Below are 19,423 nucleotides of genomic sequence, written 5' to 3' on the forward strand. Positions count from 1 at the left end.
ATATAAATACCTGGGCATTATAATCTCTTCCGATCTCCGCTGGAACCTTCACGTTGATTATATCTTTAATAAATGTCTCCAAAAACTGTTTTTCCTTCGCCGTAACCTAAAATACTCCACTCGTCATGTTCGTCACTGGTGCTACCAAACATATATTCTCCCTGTCCTCTCCTATGCCTATGAAGCCTGGGACCCCCACACCCAAACCAACATGGACAAATTAGAATCTATCCAAAATAAGTCCACTCGTTTCATTTTTAACTGTTGGTCTTCATCTGTCTCCATAACGGAACTCAAGCGACAACTCAATATCCAACCGCTCTCCTCTCTTCGACTTATCTCTCGTTTAACTTTTCTTTACAAACTCCTCCATGGGGTTTTTAATATTGACACATCCAATATTCTAATCCAACCTTCACATTTCTCTGTTAGACTCAATCATTCCAAAAAATTACAGCCCATCTTTGCCTCTTCAGATTGTCACAAATTTAGCTTTTTCCCAAAAACTATTATCGACTGGAACAACCTACCATCAAATATTGTAGATTGCACTACGATTTCCGAATTTTCTCGTACCATCAATCGACACTTTTGCCATATATAATTCCGCATCCTCTTGTATAGGCCCCGGTCAATCAATATTGTATAAATAAATAAAAAATGGTACATAAATGAATTAGGCGCGAAAATTACAAAAACCACATGCGTTGAGAAATATTCTACAGACTGTTTTAAATTGTTTGCATACCTAATATTTCTGCAACCATTGACTTAGAAACATACTTTCAGTTACAAAAATTTTTCAAATCACGTGAAGTTAGTCAAAATGTTACATGTTCTAAGAATCGAGTACATAGAAAATATATAAAAATTAATTTTTTATGTAGATCCTGCGTGCTGAAGCTTCTAATTAGTGAAATGTAGATGCGGCTCTGAGAAGTCATTTTTTTAAAAACTGCATATTTTAAAATGCGATATTAACGGAGATATTTGACTTTGAAGTTTTCAGCATTTATCGCAAATGATTGAGGGTGTGGTTTATGGTTCACAAGTCGCGAAACGTAAATTAAATTCAAAGTCGTAAAAACTCTATAATGTCAAAAAAATGTAACTGTTATTTATTGTGAATAAAAAATGAAATGCTTGAGGTCATTTCATTCGTGCACAATCCCTACAAATGGCAACTTTTGAAATGTAGCTAATGAAAACTTGCCAACACTGTGATATGTTGTCAAAACATAGGGCTTTTAAATATTTAATATCTCGATAAATATTGGATTTAAAATTATGAAATTTTTTGCATATGATTTTTCAGAGCGGGATCTACATTTCAATAATCGGAAGTTCCAGCACACAGGGACTGCATGCAAAAATTATTTTTTTATTTCTTTTTTTAGTGCTGGTCCGATTAATCGATTAATCGGTTGGTTAATTGTTAATCGCAGTTAAAATTTTAGTGGAGTTAATCGACTCGATCAATTCGATCAAAAAATTCGATTAAAATTTTTATTAAAAGTTTATAATTTAACTTCATTTTTTTGACTAAACAGATTAAATGTATAAATTTTGTTCCTATACATAACATTTCAGATAAGTGACTATATTTAAAGATATTTGAATATATATAAATATTTTGATCAATTTTTTAGACATTGAGGCAACACAAGTGTCGATTCAACGAAAACTAGTGATGGTTTCTAAAATTACCAATTAAAGAAAAACGACTAGATCCAAGTTAAGAAATTCCAGGATATGGCAAGCATGTTCAGTATATCGTTTCCCTTATGCCAGAGATATGAATGTGCAAATTTTCACTTTTGAGTTTATCAGCTGGTTGGATCACTTATTTTGCTATCTAAGTTTTTGCAGAAATGCAAATGTGTATCCCCTATTGAAACACATTTTACAAAACATTTTAGGAGAACAACTTTCATAGAGTAACATTCAAAAGTCGTTTTCCAAGTTCTAGAAATTTTCACATTCATGTTTCTGGTAAAGGGGGACAATATTAAAATAACTTTAAGCGGGGGCCTTTATTTCTTATTTGTTTACATCCATTCAGGGGATAGATGCGTGAAAGGAATAGAATATATTTTTAAAGCATAAATTATATAGCTACCAACACTACATTTGCTATGAATGAAGCAGTTGAAAATATTCGATTAATCGATTAAATTTTTCTGATTAACCAGGTAAAAATTTTAATCGATTCCCAGCCCTATTTTTATGTATACTTCAAAATGTACCTTCAAAAATTGTTTTCAGATTTTAAGTAATTGTACGTCATTTGCAAAGTTTTTGTAATTGAAAGTATATTGTAAAGTCAACGGTTGCAGATATATCTGCTGTCCAAACAATTTAGGACAGCCTGTATAATTGAAGAATTTCATTCCATATTGAAATTCGGATTGATAACAGATAAAAATAATGTGTCAATTTTTTTTTCTTTCGCATCTAGTGTAAATTCGTTTTGCAACGATAAAAAATGAATAAAATCATAATTTGTAATTGCTTGTTGATCTTCCGGTTCCACGAATCAATGTTTATTAAATTTGCCATCTCGTTCATTGTTAAATAATTTCTATTAATGAAGGGAAAATTCGAAAGTTTAGGAAAAATAATACATTTTGATGTTTACCATTTTACTTTTACTCCCCAATTCCTGATTCTAATTAATTGGTTTTTAGTTGTGACTAATCAATCACGACAAGCCAAAAATTAATTTTTTTTTAAATTTCATTCAACCAAGCTAAAGCAAAACATTAGTATTTGATGAGATAACTGCGCTGTTTAATACGATATACCAGTACGTGCTTTTAAGGGCGTATGTTTCAAGTGATTTGGTATTTTCATGAATACGACGTTTCATCAATCGATTCCATAGATGAAAATTGATTTAAAATATTTTCGTATCATCAAGGAAGTGGATCAAATGGATTACAAAAATTCAAAACCTCACACAAGGTGAAAGAGAAATTTTCAGTATAAAATGACTACACAAGAAAATGTAAGATTGAGCACGGATATGAGATTATTCACACACTTTTGTGTGAAAAACTTCTCTCTAAATTACGGTCGTCAATACTGGGTGATTCTAAATTCATGGGGCAAACTTTAAGAGGTAATATAAGACATCTAAACAAGCATTTTTGATGACATAATGTTAGGTGGAATCACAATAGAAAAGGCGGTAGAGGGTATTTTTAAAGTGTGCACAACAGCACTTTACCAAAAACAAATTTATTTTTCTGACGGTTTTGCTGCGATATGTGCTATTAAACATTCGGGGGTGCGCATAAGGACCATCAAGTTCATGCTAAGCCAAACAATGATCGAGTGGTATAATGACTTGTGGTCGAATTTGCGTTACCTGGGTCGCACCATGAGAAGACCTACCACAATACCCTGCACCCTCGAATGGTTGATTGCACTTATTACAGGAAATCTGTCAGAAAAATACGATATGTATTTGATTTTGGAGAAGTGGTGTTGCGGACTCTATAAAAACAACTTCAACCGCCTTTCTTATTGTGATTCGACTGCGCATTCCATGACCAAAAATGCTTGTTTAGGAGTCTTATATCACCTCTTAAAGTTTGTCCCGTGAATTTAGAATCACCATGTATTTAATAACGATATAAGATGTAAAGCAAACGAAGTAGAGAACAATGATTGTGTACAGTGACAACGCCTGTGAAGCCAAATTTTCGTTATTTTACTTGTAGTCAGGATCCCCACTACGACTTGGAGTAGCTCTGGGAAAGTGCGCATTATGCCACCCCCTCCCTCATGACTAGAGTCAAAGATGATTGGCTGATTAGTAAATACATATTTATTTAAATCTCGGGCATACAATTTTTTTTGGTGGGGGTGCTGGGAAGATGCCCTTAGTTGCCTATGCGGAAATCAGACCTAGCTTGTAGTGCAATTAATAAATTACTGTATTAATTATATTTCGTTATACGCTTTTCTAAATTCAAATTGTGATTGTTTGCCATGAAGAACGTGCAAAAATAATGATGAAATAAAATGACGCTAAATATTCCTTTTAACCCTTTAAGTGGCATTGACGAGATATATCGTATCCTTAAAATCCTCTTATTTTAGCTTTGACAAGCCTAGACATTGTGTAAATTTGATTTCTCAATTTTTCAACTTTTCTTTAAGCCGGTGATTACCAAACTTTTTCATTTAACAAATTTTGATACATGACAAAGTCAATGTTCAAATAGCTATCATGTAAATGAACATGTATAAAAAAAAATTGGTGAGGATTAATACGAAAAACAAGGAGACACCGAAAAGCAGAGGCGGATAAACAGTTTTATATTCGCACTTGTAATCAGTATACAGAGTGTATCAGCACTAGGTTTACAAACATCTAGGAGGTATAGGGTGCACCCAGACGAGAGAGACTCGGAATCACATGCAATGCAGATCAGAAATGTTTTTCTGCCGCGTAGATGGCGTTTTACATTATGAAGACTTAAAGGAATCGACTAGGAGTTGAGGCTAAGGTCCACCTTCTCGTGGTGCATTCCGTAAGTAACCATATTTAACCAACACTACCTATAGAACAAGGCCTTCGCACGAAGCTTGTGACGTCAATGAAGAAGGCCATTTCTCCTATTGCCATTGGATATACTGCAAAAAAAGGTAAAGATATTGCATTCGTCGGCCTGCTATATCCAATGGCAATAGGTGAAATGGCCTTCTTCGGTGACGTGGCGAGCTTTGTGCGGAGGCCTTGTTCTATAGGTGGTGTTGGTTTAACACGTGGTGAACGGACGCGGATGGGCTTCCCCCAACCCGCACTGGCCAGCGTGGAGGATTACGGCCAAAAACTCTCTAAAAAGAAATATGAACTCTGTCTATAAACTAAGGCCCTCAGTCCCCAGCAGTCTGAGTGTCCCTGGTTATAGCAGCGACCAGCAAGACATGAAGACAGAGAGTGCTAAGAATCTCTGGGTTGGACCAGGCTGCCATAAAATGATGATCTTAACGAAGGGTCTCTTTAATCCGAAAATCGTTTGCAAGAGGTGGAAGAAGAATTAGAAAGAATAAATTAGGACATTCTGTGGTGTTGGGTACGAAAATGACAACTCCAAAATCACATTTTTGAAATATAAGCATTTTCTTTGTCATTTAAAAATCAAAAATAAAGCATACACGCAAATACAAATGAAAATGTCATACATCAGCATGTTGTTTAGCCGTACGCACGTATTTGTGCATTTATCTCACTTTTAATTAGTTATAATTAGGAAGACTTACTTTTAGATCAAAAAGCCAATTTTTAGAGATATCATGTTCTGACCAAACACCACAGATTTTTTATTAGGCATCTGTGAAGTAAGAAGAAAAGGAGAGGTGAAAATTGAACTTGCCAGTGGACATGTATTTTACTGCAGAGGAACAGATAATGGAAGAACTAGTGGAGTAGGATTTCTCATTCATAAAAAGTGGAAAAATCACATCGTTGAGTTAGATAGTACATCTGGTAGAGTTGCAAAGTTGGTTATGCAAATATCAAGCAGATACCGGATACAGATTATACAAGTCTATGCACCAACAAGCTATTCTGAGGAAGAAGTAGAAGACTTTTATGAAGAATTAGACGACATGATAGTAAAGGAAACCATCATATCAAAATAGTAATGGGTGACTTCAATGCCAGAATTGGAGAGAGAAGAAATGGTGAAAGCTCAGTTGGAAGTCATGGTTATGTTATACGAAATGACAGAGGAAACGAACGCGTTGAATTTACAGAGAGCGAACAGCTATACATCACGAATTCATTTTTTAAGAAGAAGCCCCCGAAGAAAGTGGACCTAGGAAACCCAACTGGAACAACAAGCGAGATTGACCACTTCCTGTCTAATAAGAAGCATATGATCCAAGACTGCAGTGTTCTCAACGAATTCAATACAGAAAGCGATCATCCATTGGTGAAATGTAGAATAATGCTTAACAACTAGAGTGAAAAGCGCAAAACTTATTAAAAATACAAGAACTGTCATAGGTATGGCAAATGAGAAGTAGTTGCATTTTTCAAGAATTTGCCAGGTAGGTTTTGAATCAGAAAAACCACTTGGCCCTGGGTCTATGACGCTCTTAAGACGATCCTGGACATATACGCTTGAATCCACATTAGACAAAGCCCAACCAAAAGAACAAGCAGGCTTTCGGAGTGGATTTAGCACAATCGTTTGATCATTTTTGTCGCACCACGGTCATTTTCTGCACACGAGGGCTAATTAGACCGGGACCTACAATTTATTGCCGATTCCGAACGGCAGGCTTGTTTTTTATACTCGTCGAGAGGTTGGTGCGCTAACCCCTCGATGGGGGACTCCCTGCGGTAGCAATTTTTTTGCTGCGGTCAAGTCGCCGTTTTTTTGTTGTACCCCTGTGTCAGGAAAGTTTTCTGACAACGACGAACCGGGTATCGAACTCGCGACACCGCTAAACATCCTTTGGTACTTTAGGCGAGTATCTTATCGACCTGGGCTACCGCGCCCTTTAGCACAATCGATAACATCCAAACAATCAGGGAACTCATAGAGAGACACAAGGAATACGAATTACCATTGTGTATGGCCTTCATTGATTTTGAGAAAGCGTGTGATTCTGTCTTCACACCAGGGACGGGCTTAACTATTTTGCGGCCCGGTGCGAAAACAGCTGCTTTGCGGCCCAACGAAATAATTTTTCAAGATCCTTTTGAGGGGGGCTGAAATAAGACTCAACCCCGGTTGGGCCTATGCGTTAAGACGGCACTGGCCTAGGGGCCGTGTTGCAGGATGTGGGGAACCATAATGATAGTAAAAGGCTGAATGATTTACCATGCGATTTTTAATGCACAACTCAGTTTTTGAAATATGTAAAGCGCCATCTATTAAAGCATTTTTGCGAATTCAAACAGGATAGAAAAATTTACTTTAAATGATTAAAATGGAGACTAAAATAAACATACTCGTGTATATATATATATATACGGGGTGATTATAAAAAAACTATCCCGACATATGGGCCCCTAACTATCATACCATTCACAGAAACTGAATGAAATTTTGGCATAAGGTATTTTGAGGTATGCGCTCAAGAATGATATGGAAAACAACAGTGTCACTCTAACAGTTACGGTTACAGTGAGAAAATTTCGAAAATATCAAATGGCAACACCAAGTTTTTTGTATTGGAATGCAATCTCCATACTGAAAAACACTAAATAGCGTTGGAATGGCACCTGTAGCACGAAAATCTCCGGAGCTAGGCAAGGAAAAAGTAAAAAGGACTTTGCCGTGCACCAGAGCATTAATGTTCGTTTCATTCGTCACACCGTTTCTTCGGCTGAGATCCCAGCCTGATTAGTCCTCCACAAGGTCATGTGGAAAATTTGTGAAACACAATAAAATGCTTTATTTTATACTGCTTCTCTGTCCTTATTGGTTGTCCTCACTTTTAGCCTATCTACCGCCGGTGATTTTCATGCTACAGTTGCCGTTCGAACGCTATTTAGGGTTTTTCACAACGGAGATCACATTCCAATACAAAAAACTTGGTGTTGCCATTTGATATTTTCGAAATCTTCTCACTGTAACCGTAACTGTTAGAGTGACACTGTTGCTTTCCATATCATTCTTGAGCGCATACATCAAAATACCTTATGTCAAAATTTCATTCAGTTTCTGTGAATGGTATGATAGTTAGGGGCCCATATGTCGGGATAGTTTTTTTATAATCACCCTGTATATACAAAACTTTTTTCAATTTTTCTCTTTAATCAAATTTGATAATTAATTCAAAAGATAATTAGTTCAATTAATCTGTAATTTATTAACAGAGCATTTATATTTTATAAATTAATAGTTTGATTATTGCTATTTCATCACCTATATCACCACCGCAGAGACGGGCTTAACTATTTTTTTCTTGTGGTCCTCCGAAATAATTTTTCAAAACAGCCTCCAGGTTCCAATGTGACAAGCATGCATTTTGCCGCACCCCCCGAGTAGTAAATAAGTACGTAGTTGGAGTGAGAATTCAGCGCTCTTTCTTCTCCAGCGCCCCTGAACAAATGGCGCACGTGCCCACAAATTTACAGGGCCCAGAATTTGGCTGCTTTTTGCATTACAGGCAAATCCCCCCCCCCCCACACGTCTGGCTCAAAGAAAACTGTAAGAGAGTCGCCCAAAAATAGTATTTGCCTAGGACACGAAATTATGAGATGCGGTTGTCAAAAATCCGAGATCTCGAGGGTCCCCGACTTAGAATCTTAAGAGGTCATTCAAGTATTACGTCAGCATTGATGGTGGGGGAGGGGGGGGGGGTTCGGATTTGCTGACTTTTGATGACAAGGGGGAAGGGGGGTTTGGATGATGCTTATACGTCATCAAGCACCCTTTATGAAGATAAGATATGAAATATTTTTCATGGCATCTTATTCGGTGCGCCAAAAACGGAAAAAAACCTTTCGATAGTTATTGGGCACCTGAACTAACATTCTACCTATTGAATTAGTTCCCTACAGAGCCACTTTGATGATCTCTAAATGTTTCACGGATCTTTCAAGTGCTCTGGAACTGTGGCACGCATCACTTAAGTAATCTGGGAATGTTCCGCTGGTAACTTGAGTGATGTAGAACCGCACTGTGTGTGTGTGTGGGGGGGGGCCGCTTAAGTGCCCTAAAACTGTGCCACATATCCCTCAAGGGATCTTTAAATGTGCCACGGATCGTTTAAGTGTTCTGTAACTGTGTCGCGGGTTACTTAGGTGACCTTTGAATGTGAAAGTGATCTTTGAGGCGTACTTCAGTGATCTGAAAATGTGCCACGAGCCACTTAAATGCTCTGGAATTGTGCTACGGGTCGTTTAAGCGATTTGTAAATGTGCCGCTTAGTTCATTTTTACAAAATTAGGTTTGGGGGGGCAAGCCACATCAGATATAACCTTCAGAGCCACATTTGGTCTGCGGGTCAAGGGTTTACCATATATGGCTTAAAGGGTGGGTCACAATGAATTTCTTAAAGAGAAATTTTGTATTCTTACACTTCAAATAGCATTGAAATTAACAAAAATCGACTATAATTACATATAAAAAGGTATTTTCTTTCGAAATATTAACTTTTTTAAAAATTTTTTTGCATAAATTTTTTTTTTCGTCTGGGGGATGTGCACGAGCTCCTTATGCCCCCCTTCCGCGTGCGTTTCTGACTCCACCAATATCCGTTAGGAGGTGGGGGGGCAGTGATGACGAAATTTTGATGACAACGGGGGGGGGTCAAAAATGGCTAAAAGTTTGTTACGTAATACTTGAACGGCCCTTAAGATAGAGCTTTGATAAGAAGTGAAAATGTTACTCAATGTAATCAACGCAGGGGCGTAGCCAGTAATTTCGTTCGGGGGGGGGACTACTTTCATTTTGGGGGGGGACCAAAGTGACAGAACAATGGATTTGGCCATCTTTTTCCCTTTTTTCGGTCATTTTCTCACATTTCGGGGGGGGGGGACCAGACCCCCAATTCCCCCCCCCCCTCGCTACGCCCTTGAATCAACGTATTTTTTGCAATGTAAACAAAGCATTTTTAATTCGTTTTGCGGCCCGGTGCGACTGCACCCTTCGTACCTGCCTAAGTCCGGTCCTGCTTCACACAACTGCTGTTGTTAAGGCTCTAAAAGTAACATAGAGAAACATACATCAATATCATCAAGAAAATATAATATACAAAGCAACTGCAACCATTCGTTTGGATAAAGGAAAAGCAAAGATTAAACTTGGGAAAGGTGTCCGGCAGGGTGATACTATCTCACCAAAACTCTTTACCGCTGTTTTAGAAGAGGTATTCAAGAAACTTGATTGGGACGAGAGAGGAATTAAAATAAATGCAGAATTTCTCAACCATTTGCGTTTTGCCGACGACATTGTTATTATCAGCAGTAATCCAGACAAACTAGAAGAAATGATGCAAGAACCGGCGAAGGCAAGTATTCAGGTGGGTTTGAAAATGAATCTGCAAAAGACTAAAGTCATGTTCAACTCCTTTGCGATGAAGAAGACGATCTTGAACAACAACACCGAGATAGAACAAGTAGAAAGCTATGTATACCTGGGACAAGAAATTTCCATGGACAACGGAATCATTAATGAAATAAACAGAAGGATCAGGATTGGATGGAGCACTTTTGGCAAAAACTGTAATTCTGAAGAGCCACATGCCATTATGCCTGAAAAGAAAAGTGTTTAACCACTGTGTGCTCCCGGCAACTGACTTATGGAGCTGAAACATGGACATTCATAAGCAAGACGATACAAAGGCTACAAACAACACTAAGGAGCATGGAAAGATGTATGTTAAGCATCACAAGAAGAGACAGAAAACGAATCACTTGGATAAGAGAAGCCACACAAAGGTATATGATATAATGGAAAGAATTAAACGTTTAAAATGGAAATGGGCTGAACATTGCAAGAAGACAGAACAACAGATGGACCACAAGTATTCTGGGTTGGTACTCGAGTGGTGTTAAACGTCCGAGAAGGCGTCCCCATACAAGATGGAAAGATGGATCGATGAGATTAGAAAAGTAGCAGGAGTCAACTGGATGGTTAAAGCATCAGACAGAATAACATGGAAAAATTTAGAGGAGACCTTCATCCACCAGTGGATTGGAAATGGTTGATGACGATGATGATATGGCGTTGTACAGGAGCAGTGGTTCCAGGAGTTTGGTGCATTGGCCTGCTCGATCGCCGGATCTGTTATATATCATACCTTGATTACTTCTTCCGGAGTCCTCAGACTGGAGGCATATCAAAACATTGGTGTATGACACTCCTGTTGGCAGCACAGAGGAATTTGTTGCCTGCCTTACAGGAAAGTCCTAGACATGCCGGGAATCTTCCAGAATTTTCGAAATTCAATGCGCCTGAAATGTGAGACCAGCATTACATCTCAGGGATGACACTTTGAACATTGACCTCTGTTACTTTTTCGATGTACATTTATTATTAAAACGCGTGTTCACTTGCGTGGTGTCCTTTCACTTTTAGTGTTTTCTGTGTACCCTACCGCATCAAAGAAGCATTTCCAACCATGCATTGCTATGTGATTCTGAGTCGTCTAGGCGTACCCTGTCCCTCCTAGAAGTTTGCAAACCTGGTGCTGGGACACCCTGTATATAGATTAAAAAACCAAGATTTCTCTCATGTTTTGTTTTAGTAAAATGTTTCACAAAATTTTAGTACTTCGTTTATTTTCATTAATCAGCCACAAGAAATTCGTGACAAAACAAAAAATTTCCATAGTGCTGAATAGATAATGAAAAATCAATCAGCAACACATTTTTAGTTCGATAAAATACATAGATTATCGTTATTGTCAACATATGAAAGCAACTTTTCTGAAAAATTAACATTACTTTTTTTTAAACAATTGCTATTCTTAAATTCAATCCAGTTGAGAATACAGTGAAACCTCGATATAACAATACTCTGGCGACCAAGAAAAAATATCCTTGCAGAGGGATTACCATTAGAGTATAAACATTCAAACAAAATTTAAAAAAATATCGTTGTGGCGAGTTTTCACGGTGTTACGACACTTCGCATCATAAAAGATCCTATTTTCTGTTTCCAATGTCAGCTTTGTTCTTGTGTTTAGCCCAGTGGATTTGGTAAGGGATTCTCTAAACAAAATAACTTGAAATTATAAAGACCGTTTTCTTTAATGATTTCAAAGGAGTAAATGAAATGATTGTTAGGACACAGAACACTACTTTCGCTGTCTGCTTTACCAATTTTTGTGTTTCTGAGGTCTACAGATTTCCTAAAAGTATCGGTACCTTTCCTGCAAATAATGTGTCCGGTTTCTGGGTAGCCAAATTTCGAACAAAAAGACACTTCTGAAAAACGAAATAAAAAAAACTGTAAACAATTGTGCTCAAGGTGTATATAGATGTTTTTTACACGCAAGTTTTGTACTAACTTTTTACTTACTCACTATAATAGATTCTTTATCTGGGCACCGAACAAAAGAACCAACTCTGATAGGATGTGGTTCTGATTCTTCCCCTTCAAGAGCTTCGCCTCTCAAGAAAACAGTGCATGGTGCTGCAGCGAATTTTGTTAAAAAAAATGCTCCGGACCTATAATAGTATACGAAAATGAAAATTATAACACACACGAGGTTCCCAAGAGGGAGTTCTAGTCAACAAATACAAAATTCCCTGGGGAATGTTTACGAAATACAGTTGCTGTTTAGTAGTAGTCAATAAAAACATTGAAAATTTGATTTTTTAATGAGAACGATATGAATAATCGTACGCTATGAATCCCAGAAGAAGACGTCCATCTTGTGAACATTTCACTTCATCTTCCATACATGAACCTATAAACCAGAGGAAAGAAAACAAAAGTTACATAGTTATTTTAAAAACACAAAGTGACATTATTTCTTTTACCGATATGTTTGTGAATCCAAATGTTACAGGGTTAAATTTTTTCCCCCGCCTATTTCAGAGTTGCTAATTTTACTAACTGACATTTTTTCTATATTGGAACCCGTATGAAAATTTTAATTTCTATGTTTTTCTTTCGAATTTTCATTTCACGGAAAAACCAACATCAAAGCTGAGGCCCCTCTTTTTATGCTGATATTTTTTTATATTTTTATTTAAATTTTAGAATCAACCGTTGAGTTTTTATTCCTTTCGGACACGCTTCATGAAACACCCTGCACATAGTGTATGTATGCAGGATATATACGAACTCGTATTTATAAAGATTCAAAAATCAGTCCGAAACATGGTGCGTCAAAAATAGAGAGGTGCTAAATGATTCCATTTATTAAAAGAATGTCACTCACCTTCTGTTGTCGTCGGAGTGGTTGTTGGCTCAGTTGTTGTTGTTGTTGTTGGCTCAGTTGTTGTTGTGGTTGTTGGCTCAGTTGTTGTTGTTGTTGTTGGCTCAGTTGTTGTTGTTGTTGTTGTTGGCGCAGTTGTTGTTGTGGTTGTTGGCTCAGTTGTTGTTGTTGGCTCAGTTGTTGTTGTTGTTGTTGGCTCAGTTGTTGTTGTTGTTGTTGTTGGCTCAGTTGTTGTTGTTGTTGGTTCAGTTGTTGTTGTTGTTGGCTCGGTTGTTGTTGTTGTTGTTGGCTCAGTTGTTGTTGTTGTTGTTGTTGTTGGCTCGGTTGTTGTTGTTGTTGTTGGCTCAGTTGTTGTGGTTGTTGGCTCCGCTGTTGTGGTGGTTGTTGGCTTCGCTGTTGTGGTGGTTGTTGGCTCAGTTGTTGTTGTTGTTGTCGGCTCCGTTGTTGTGGTGGTTGAAGGCACAGCTGTTGTGGTGGTCGTTGTAGTAGCTTCAGTGGTTGTGCTGGTAGTCTCCTGTTCCGTTGTAGTTGTTGTCAGCTCTGTTGTTGTAGTAGTAGTAGGTTCTTTCGTCGTTGTGGTAGTAGTTGGTTCCATGGTTGTTGTGGTCATTTCAACGTAACGCTAGGTATAAAAACACGAACAAGATTCATTATAATTGTGTATCTTTTAATGTGCATTTTCAATTTTTTTTTACTGTCAGAGTATTTTTTCTTAAATACAACAATATTCTTTTGAGCACTTTGTCACATTCAAATAGTTCTGTAAGGCCGGGATTACACTATAAAAGTTTGATGAAAGATCTTTTTCAAAAAAACTTGAAAAAAACAACAACCAATAATACTGGATACATTCGTTTGGATGTAACAGATGCGCTTATTGGTTTAATTTTTCAAATTATATAAAATACCTTTATCAAACTTTTACAGTGTAATCCAGGCCTTAAAAGCTAAATTAAATTCAAAGCTGGATTAAATTAAAATTTTAATTGAGTTTAATCCAGCTTCTTTAGAGATCAAAATCATTACTTATAGGCCACATATTGATCAGTCATTTTTTTATATAGTGAATTTTCTCTTTCTTTCACATAAGAATAATCACAAATTGACAAGAATAAATAAATTAATTATCGCAGAAATATTATTATCGTAAAATTGCACTGAAGATGCTACTCCAAATACGATTTCGAATACTCTCGCGCCAAGCAATAATTTACTATTGTGTTTCCGTGCTATGAATTTCGAAAATATTTTCGACGTATTTTTATCACTCGTGTCCTCACAGATCAGTCCAATGCCAAGAAGTGTTTAAAAGTTTTGGCCCGTATAGACCGAGTTGTGTACAAGTTTGAAGCACAGTTTCAAGTCGACCTCAAGGCGATGCCATTCCAATGAGTGGAATCTTAGACTACTCAGTCTTTCTTCGTATGGACGGTGACGCAGACCACAGAGCTGCTTGGTAAATGATTTGTGGACCTTTTCGATAAAAATTTTATGTCTTTCACTTTTTGTACGGACACCATATTTGCGAACAATATTCCAGGATGAGTCGTACAGAAACTGTAAATGCGTGCATGAGAGTAACACTGTTACATTTACGATAGGCCTTTCGTAGAGCATAAGAAGCGCGTTTCGCTTTACGCACTATATTTGACTAATGTAGGTCGAAATTTCCCGTGTTGCAGATGGTGATTCCTAAGTCTGTGTAAGAAGTGAACTTCTGGAGCTCTATCGGGCTGATGGACGTGTACGAGTACAGAGAAAACTCCAAAACTCCAGAAAACCATGGACCCTGCATGGCAACAGAGGACTGTTCAAGCTGGTAGAGGCTCTGTTATAGATAGTATGGGACGTGCAGCGCCCGAGAGGCGCAGTGGTAAGATGTTTGTCTTCCGCTAAAAATGAAGGTTGTCGTCATGGTCTATGGGTTCGAATCTAGATAAGGAACATCAGAAACCAGTTTTTTACCTAACGATCCTGGGACGACCACCGATAGATAACGCCTTCATTTCCCACCTAACTCCGCTGGTTGGAAATTGCCGTATGGCGATATATGACCGGAGTTGGTTTGCGGTAAAATAGTACAGAGAGAGAGAACGTGTGTAAGTTGGCATGATATGAGACCCCTGATAGGGTTACAGCCAACACTGAATGGCGACCAGTACCAAGGGCGGCTCGAACTTACCTGCCGCCCGGATGTGAAGCCTTATATGCCGCCCCTAAAGACGACCCCGGTGGGAGGCTGGCAGAGCTTCAGGCAAAGGGCTCTCTAGATAAACCTGATTTTTTTCAGAGGAAGATGCACACCATTGTTTACCGTGCAAAATGCTCATGACTATACGTCCCGCTTTTAGAGCAATTTTTTTTCCGCTTTTTGATCCAGAATTATTTTACCGTTTTTAATAATGCCAAAGAGGTAACAGGTAATTTAATCCTTAAAACAGCACTTAATTTGGGAAGCCATCATCACTTATCCTGTGAATATGATGTGTAACGAGATTATTTTTATTAAGAAATTTATTTCGAAGGTGTTTCTGGTACTCCAAAGTCCGGGCAAATGAGAAGCCGAATTTTTCCTTTGTTTCCGACAATTCTGGAAAAAAATACTGCGTGGGGAAAAAAAAATGCATACTTGCCCTTTTTCATAGAGTACAGGGGCAGCTCTTGGGCCATGCGACCGCACGGGGCATCACTCAAAAGGGTGCCAAGTCCATGGTGAATGATTGAAAAAAGTTTTATTGGCCAAAGAAAATGATTTCTGTTCGTTCTGGAGAGGTGCTAAATCTGAGATGAAAGGGCAAAAAAACATTTTTTTGAAAAAAAAAGTTTTTGTTAGGAATTATTAGGATAAGTTTATGAGGGAGGGGCTGGCCCACAAAGGTAGGGCTGACAGGGCTCCATCCCGGGGGCCCGGAACTTTATCCTTACCATTTTTTTTCACGCTATAAATTAACTGTAGAAGGGTCCCCTATTTAAAATCTGGCTTGGGGCCCGTGAAAGATTCCAGCCTAGGAGCCCTCGCCCCGTTAGCTTACATTCTTGTTTCTGGTATTACGATCATAGGTCTCGGCTATTTATTCCCCCAAGTTTTCTCAACATCTCCGTTATTGAGGTATGACTCAAAAGCGTGATGCAATATGTGAATTTTCACTGTGTGATATTTAAAAAAAAAACTTTTTGAGTCTTAACTAAAGTCCCTTACAACCTGCCACCTGGGTGTACCGCATCCCTTGCACCCTCACTTAAGACGCCCCTGACCAGTACGTGAACATCCTTTTTCCGATCACTTACACCCATTTCCATTCATGTCCTGTGTGCATTCCGACAAGCATGTACAATTCCGTTGGAAGTTGCTTCAGAAACGCTCTTTCGACTTCAGCATCCTCCGTAGGCCACCTAAGTCCCCAGACATGAATATTATTCAACACATATGAGATACCTACTGTGCTATGGGTGCTGTAAAAAATCACCTCTCACCGTTATGGAATTGGGGACCCTGTAAGAATTATGGTTTGAACTGCTTTTATGATACTTTCACTGATTAGTGGAGTCCATGCTATGTCATGTTGCAGCAGTTCTGAGTGCTCGAAGGGAACCGACTCGATATTAGGTGGGTGTGAAAGTTTTACTGGCACTTCAGTGTATGCGAGCTGTTGAAAAAATGTTCAGTATAAATAACGAAACTCTCGCCGGTTTAACAATCGGATCACTTACTAATAGAGAAGTCAAAATGGAAAACCATTTAAAAGTATCAGTTTTCTAATTTATTTAAGGCACTTATTATAAGAACATAACCTATAATAGCCTTTAAAAATTGGACCAATAATCTTAGGTACATTTAGTGTTTATACTCCGATGGAGCTTGTAACATCAATTTTTGATATTTTCTCACACACACACGCGCGCGCGCACTCACATGGTTTTCCATGTTAACTCTTCTCTACATTTCAAGCAAAAAAAGCACTCACCGCATATACTTTGGTTCCTTTACTTTCAGTGCAATTATAAACAGAGCATGAGTCCTCATTTATCAAGGTATCAAGTAAAGAACAATATCCGTTTCTATCGATACCGAATCCAAGGCAATCCACGTGCTTCAGACAAAAAGCTGCACAGTGGATATAATTCATATCCGTTTGATTATTCATAACCAAGCTCTCCGTTATTTGGTCTTTTAGCGTCAATGTAAATTTCCCAGTATTGATTTCTTGAGAAAATTCCACTAAAAACAAAAACGGTAAGGTATAACTAATTAACATATTTATTGGAGAGTAATGAAAGAAATAATTAACTAAAGGACAAAATTTTTAGTACTTCTATTCCGTATCAAATTTTTTCGTTTTGACTTAGAAAACTAAGAGCATAATGCCTGGTGAATTGAAATAAAACTTTCAAGCTCTATCTTAACAACTGAAAAGTACCTTAAACACATTATATATACAAATGTGAAGAGAGTTTTTATAGTAATCATTTCGAGATTTATATTGTATTTTTTACATAAAGCTATTAAACATTAAAACTTTAATCTCTCAAAAAGCTTTCGATCTCTATGATATCATTACGAAACCACTTATCGTAAATTAAAATGAGTTTCGTGACCATCTATATGATACTTGTTGAACATAACGTATTTCGTAAAGTAGAAAATATGCATGCAATGGAAAAATAATTGCACCACTTTCGTTTGCATGTTCGTTTTTTTTGGAAGGTCTAATACATGCCATGTCTGTTACGACGGTTATTTTAATGCTTGTATAAAAAATAATAATTTGCATATCTCAAGTTTCTGTCTTGACTTAAACTTAATAGCACAAAACAGGGCAAAATGTTGAGTCAATGCCAGATATTTTTCGGGTTAATTTACAAATTGATAATTAATTTAATATTACTACAGAAAGTGAAAACGTTCAAGTATTTTCACTGGTGTTTTTATGTTTAGTAACAATAAAAATCTATAAAATACCTCATTACACAGGACCATCCGCTTTTAATTATTGAATGAATTTCTGAAAGTAGAAAGAATACACGTTACAGTAATTTTTGGCGACATATGATCATTTATTAATACGGTGATTAGAATCAATTAATAATTTTAATGTTCATTATGAATTTCCAAACTAACAACTTTTTTTTTGTGATCTCGAGTGCAAAAAGAACAAAAGTCAGCATTCCGTTATAATTAACTTAAAATAAACACACCATATTGACGCAAAATTCAGATAATTTTATGTTTACCAATAAAAATAATGCAGAGAAGAAAGGAACAGATATCAATGTCATGCTACCACCACGTCATTGGGACTACTAGAAATTGTACTATTTTGTATTTGAGGAACTTCGAGAATCAACTTCAAAATACCCGTGACGGTTGGAGTATGGAACAACTAAAAAACAGTTTTGTCCTTATCTCTGTACTACAGTTACTTACCGAATACAACTTATATCCTTTCCAGTCATCGCATTTACGTGTAGAGCAATTGAATCCTCTTTCTTTATCAAACAATCTACAAGTCGATTTTGAATCTAAGCTGAAACCGACACAATTTAATTTAGCAACACACAACGAAGCGCAATGTAACGTAGGTAGTTTTCTGATTGTTAAGAAAGCTTTCAAAGAAGCATTCCTCACGTCTTTGTAATTCAACTCAAATAACTGTGAAATTTCAGAGCAGTTCCGAAAGTTAAAGTTTAACGCAAATGAAACAAAAACAATGAAAAACTTCATGTTAAAATTGTTTGAAATTAATGGTAATTTTTTTTAGAAAATATCCACTATACATTTTTTGTTCCTTTGAATATCATGCCTGTGATAAATTGTTTTTGTTTCCTAAACAGCATTCCTAGTCAAAAAAGTTATAATTCCCGGTTTTATGTCTTTACTAAACTAATTCATTTACATGCTTAATTCTACGAATAAAACAAAACCCTCATTCTATGATTAACGATATGCTGCTAAGCAACGAATCTTTGTTTCAGGTTGTAAACATCATGCATTGTTAATGGAATGCTCTTTTTTGTCCTAAACACTAGGGTCATTATTTTCCATATGGACTATTTCACAGATATTCCGTGTTCGAAAACATCATTAATTCAGAACTTTTGTTGCACGGGGAAAAAATTCTAACTTTACCATTGTTCTAGCTATAATTTTTCGACTATTACACAAGTGTCAAGAAAAATACTTAAATACATTAATTGCATCTCCTAGTAACGATAGAATCATTTATATTAGTGATATCGTGATAAAGAATAGGTCAAGTAATATCATTTCACGAGAGAATCTCACTATAAATGCTTAATGAGGGCTTTATCTTGAACAGCCGTAGGACGTCAACCAGCAGTCCCACGTTCCCGTTGGTAATAAATCTTCCTTGAAAAACGGAGAGATAACCAAGAACTAGAAAATAGTACTGAACCGACCTTCGTTTCTTAAATAACAGAGATTTTTTTTACAAGAAAGCACTCATGAAAGATAAAATTTTAAAAGAGAGAATAAAAGCTTTCTTTTAGTGATATGAATTAAACATGAACTCCTAATATATATACGATATGATTTATTTGA

The 19,423-nt window shown here is 37.0% G+C and overlaps 2 protein-coding genes across 2 annotated transcripts; one reads left to right on the plus strand and one right to left on the minus strand.

The window, feature by feature from the left end:
• The first annotated feature begins 5,657 nt into the window (after positions 1 to 5,657).
• Positions 5,658 to 5,978, plus strand: LOC149065702 (uncharacterized). The gene has a single exon (XM_089254018.1). It carries the CDS (start codon positions 5,658 to 5,660, stop codon positions 5,976 to 5,978), a length of 321 nt encoding a protein of 106 aa, XP_089110144.1.
• Positions 5,979 to 11,395: 5,417 nt separating this feature from the next.
• On the minus strand, positions 11,396 to 17,868 carry LOC149065703 (uncharacterized). Its single transcript, XM_089253790.1, has 6 exons — positions 17,825 to 17,868; positions 16,830 to 17,083; positions 12,868 to 13,486; positions 12,327 to 12,390; positions 12,000 to 12,148; positions 11,396 to 11,905 (listed from the first exon to the last, which is right to left on the minus strand). Exons 2-6 carry the CDS (start codon positions 17,007 to 17,009, stop codon positions 11,661 to 11,663), a joined length of 1,257 nt encoding a protein of 418 aa, XP_089109916.1. The 5' UTR covers positions 17,010 to 17,083; positions 17,825 to 17,868; the 3' UTR covers positions 11,396 to 11,660.
• Positions 17,869 to 19,423: the final 1,555 nt, after the last annotated feature.

The sequence above is a fragment of the Pholcus phalangioides genome, unplaced genomic scaffold (genome assembly GCF_987345545.1).
Source record: "Pholcus phalangioides strain wild (caught in Gottingen) unplaced genomic scaffold, Ppha-v1.0 ptg000039l_1, whole genome shotgun sequence".
NCBI lineage: Eukaryota > Metazoa > Arthropoda > Arachnida > Araneae > Pholcidae > Pholcus > Pholcus phalangioides.